General features: G+C 35.8%; 1 protein-coding gene across 1 annotated transcript; it reads left to right on the forward strand.

Annotated features, from left to right (window-relative positions):
- Positions 1 to 1,962: 1,962 nt before the first annotated feature.
- On the forward strand, positions 1,963 to 3,612 carry LOC108790169 (gamma-crystallin-3-like). Its single transcript, XM_018560380.1, has 3 exons — positions 1,963 to 1,971; positions 2,512 to 2,754; positions 3,337 to 3,612. The coding sequence occupies exons 1-3, from the start codon at positions 1,963 to 1,965 to the stop codon at positions 3,610 to 3,612; spliced, it is 528 nt and encodes a 175-aa protein (XP_018415882.1).
- Positions 3,613 to 4,135: the final 523 nt, after the last annotated feature.

A 4,135-nucleotide genomic window follows, 5' to 3' on the forward strand; every position in this document is an offset into this window, starting at 1 on the left:
GTTGAAACAAAGAAAGGAAAAGAACAAAAACTGCTTTAACTGCAATACTCCTCTTCCAGGTTGAATGTCCAGCGTCAATCAAGTCACTCCCTGTGAGCCTAGGATGTTATGGAGACTTCCCCTGTGGATGCGTCATCACCAAAAAAACCCAATCATCATGCGACCAGTCAAACCAGAACTCTGGCACTTAGAATTTTTAGAACACAGCAGGAGATTCATCCATCCACACTGTTATATTTCTTTAATTTAGACTGCAGGCTGAATAAAACAAATATAAAAGTGTATGCCCTACATAATGTGCTTATGCAGGAAATGCTTGAATGTATAACTGCATATTTGGTGAAGTAACATTTATTTGTTAACTCCCCACCTGCTTCCAGCCCACCTTTCCAGTCATTTACTCACTTTTTGTTAGAAAACAATTAATTAAAAAATTGGTTTCAGACGAAACAAATGATAATTAAATACATTGTCATTCGTATCTGCGCATGCGTACCACCATTTTGGAGTATATCTTGGTATATACCAAGATGGCGGCAACCGAATATGTGGGCGCCACCATCTTGGTGTATACCAAGATATACTACAAAATGGTGGCGCGCTTGCGCAGAACACGGTAGCGGTCGATCTATGAATAACGTCACCCATGACGTGGCATCATGGTTATTTTGGACTCGGACGAACCGCCGAATCAACTGAATTTTGTTGATTTGCAGGTTCGTGCACATGTCTCCTTTTTGTTAAACTCAAACTTAATAGCAAAGCTACATGTCAAAATGTTCCAGTCCGGACCTGTGCATGCACCCTGCACACTCATTTATTCCTATGGACTTCAGCGTACAAGCTCGTACTCACAGATCCATAGGAATGGAGTGCAGATTAGGGTGCTTATATTACGTGTGATTGCAGTGGACAAAAGTATATACAGTAAACTGCCTATTATCAGCATTGAAGCAACCATCACTCTCAAGCAACCGGAACTCTCAAGCAAACGGCAAAAGAAAGCGATGACATAATATGGCCTCAATTATTTTTTTGCTGGTGGCTTGATGCACATAAAAAAATTGCTGGTTGCTTTGTGCGGCTAGATTTCACGGTCGGCAGCAGAAAGTAAACAACGAGGAGCAATAGCCAGCCTGCTATTGGTTATTTAAAATTACAATAGACAATAGCAGGCTGGCTATTGCACCTACCCACTGAGCAGAAGAAACTATAGTTTTTCAGCATCTAATGATCCCCGTGGGTGCCGGATAACTAGGAGTTTACTCTATGAGATTAGTTTGCCATACTTAGCTCTTACATACTTCTTTTTTTTTGTAGGGGTTTTGTTTAATTATTCTACAAAGAACATTAAAACTTATAAACCCAGTAATGTATCTGTAAACTGAGATGCTACATTTTTTAGGCATATAAGTAAAACTGTATATAACAGCATTTTTTTTTTTGCTGGCTTTAACTATAATTTAATATGTCAAATGTTTCTTATAAAACTTCATTATTGTTCACAAAGAGCATTAAGCTTAAAAGATGTAAAAGTGTGAAAACAGAAACTTCAGTTTTGCTACTAAAATATGGATTGATTTCACTTAACAATTAGAGTAAAATGGTGATAAAAGCTTATGCAATTTTTATTTTATTTGTATTAACAGTTAAAACAGCATATTCAAAAAGAAAAGAAACCGCTGACTGGACAGTAAAATGTTTTTGTTCTATGTATTTGTTTAGGTCCAGCTTTACAATACAGGTGAAAGCAAATACACTACAACAATAACCACACACAGTGACGGAACAATGTGACCTTTACATAATACTCGATAAAAAAGAGCTGTGCATTCTGCTTACTGAGTAAAAAGTCAGCTTTATTTTCAATGTATGCAAAACAGGGTGCATATAAAGGAAGGATTCTCCCATTCTAACATCAGCACATAGACTGTGGCTTGAGTGACTAAAGATACATTAAAAATGGGAAAGGTAAGACAAAACAATTTTTGAAATATTAGCATATAACACTTAAATGTTAAAAATCAATACATCCTTTGTATGTAAATTCAAATACCTGTCCTTTTCAACTATTAATGTAGACACCTTTGGGTAGATATATTGAAGACAGTGTTTAATTTTGGTACCTTTAAAACATACCCTTAAAAGGCAGCAAATTAATCTGACAGCACTTATTTAGCATTTCTGCCAATTTAATTTAGGATTCCATCATGAGTCACAGAGTCATGGTTATGGGTAAACTACTAAAGAACCAGTCTGCTCGAAAGAGATATTTTCATTTTATAGGGAGTTGGTGGGCAAAGTCATCCCCTAGCTTCTTTTTTTCATTTGCTATGCCAACAGTAAGATCCTTTGGTCATATTTTACAACTGTGCTCTTGTCCACCTCAAGGTTTTGTGTGTTCCATATACCTTTGTATGTGTGCAGAGCTAAAGATTCAAAGGCAGATATATCACCAAGCTACGAAAAAAAATCACAAAAAGTGTAAATCAATTGTATTTCATTCCACAGATCATCTTTTATGAGGACAAAAACTTCCAGGGTCGCTCCTATGAGTGTAACTCTGAATGCCCAGACCTGTCCTCATACTTCAGACGCTGCAACTCCATCCGTGTGGAAAGTGGAAACTGGATCCTGTATGAACATCCCAGCTACAGAGGACACCAGTACTTTCTTCACAGGGGAGAATATCCTGACTTTCAACAATGGATGGGCTACAATGACTCCATTAAATCTTGTCGTCTGAGCCCCCAGGTAACTATGTGCATGTCACTTTAAAAACCACGCTCATGCTAACTTTTTTGAAAAGTATAAATGTGCCAAAAATACCGTATTGCAAGGGGTATGTGTGCATGTGTGTATGTAGGCATGAATGCATGCTGGTAGAACAATAAACTGTAAATAAAAATATATTCACTATATATTTATATTAACTATATTAATATGATATTATTATATTAAAATATTAATATATTTATATTTTTACCTACATGATTTGTAATGTACAGCAGCATGAACCTTTCTAAAGCTATAAAAATTACTTTCACTTTGAGACTTCACAGAACAACAATTGGCAGAAACAATACCATTTATGCCAACCGAAGTCTTGCCCTTATTAAAAAAAATAAGAAGGTAGGTCTCCAAATCTGAATAATCTAAAGCAAATGACATGCCAGGTTGCCAATTTGCACATGAATTAGCACTTTGTTTTTCCTATTAAGAACTTAATGGACAGAAAAAAAAGTAAAGTGGAAAACCATTTGAAGAGCCTTTGGCCAAAGGGCACACTTTTGGATAATTTTGCCCCATCTTTATTCTGATTCCTATTTTTAACAGCATGAAGGTTCATTCAGAATCAGGATCTATGAGAGAGAAGAATTCAGAGGTCAGATGATGGAATTCACTGAAGATTGTCCAAATGTCTATGACAGATTCCGGTATCATGACATTCATTCTGTCCATGTACAAGATGGATACTGGATGTTCTATGAGGAACCCAACTACAGAGGACGTCAGTATTACTTGAAACCTGAAGAGTACAGAAGATACACTGACTGGGGTGCTACTAATCCCAGAATTGGTTCTTTCAAACGTGTTCATTACTTCCATTAAAATTTAATTTCTTCTAGTCTTTTGATGAACCAATAAATTGTATCAATTAGAACAATATAAACCTAGTTGGCTTGTTTCTTTTTATTCATTTTATTTAACATGAAGAAATATCCTTTGTCTGGAAAGACATACATTGTTTTTCAAAATGTATACAAAGAGTAAACATGTAATTCAAAGTGTTCCAATGATGACCACTGCACTCATCATCAATACTGGTTCACTCTCTTAAATATGAATTACAGAAAAATACATCTGGACACTATAATGAATTACACATGGCATGCTATAAACCCCTGTCCTCTATTTGATCCATGGAAAACAAAACTACTCATGGTACAATTAGTTTACCAGGGGAAAACAATTATTTTCTGTTCCCAAAAAGCAAAATGTTAACTCCCTGGGTCAACATTCTACTGTTTATTCCTTATAATATAAAAAATATATGAAAACATCCAACCCTTAGTTGAAGATATCTACAGCGTCTACTGAAGTCTGCAAGTTTTTCCAGTTGTAAGGAGTTCCT

The sequence above is a fragment of the Nanorana parkeri genome, unplaced genomic scaffold (genome assembly GCF_000935625.1).
Source record: "Nanorana parkeri isolate BGI_ZX_2015 unplaced genomic scaffold, ASM93562v1 scaffold453, whole genome shotgun sequence".
NCBI classification, from domain to species: Eukaryota; Metazoa; Chordata; class Amphibia; order Anura; family Dicroglossidae; genus Nanorana; species Nanorana parkeri.

Bases quoted from the DNA above. Each gene is read 5' to 3' on its own strand.
- LOC108790169 (XM_018560380.1), top strand. The intron at 2,755-3,336 runs GTAACTATGTGC...TATTTTTAACAG, and splicing joins CTTGTCGTCTGAGCCCCCAG to CATGAAGGTTCATTCAGAAT.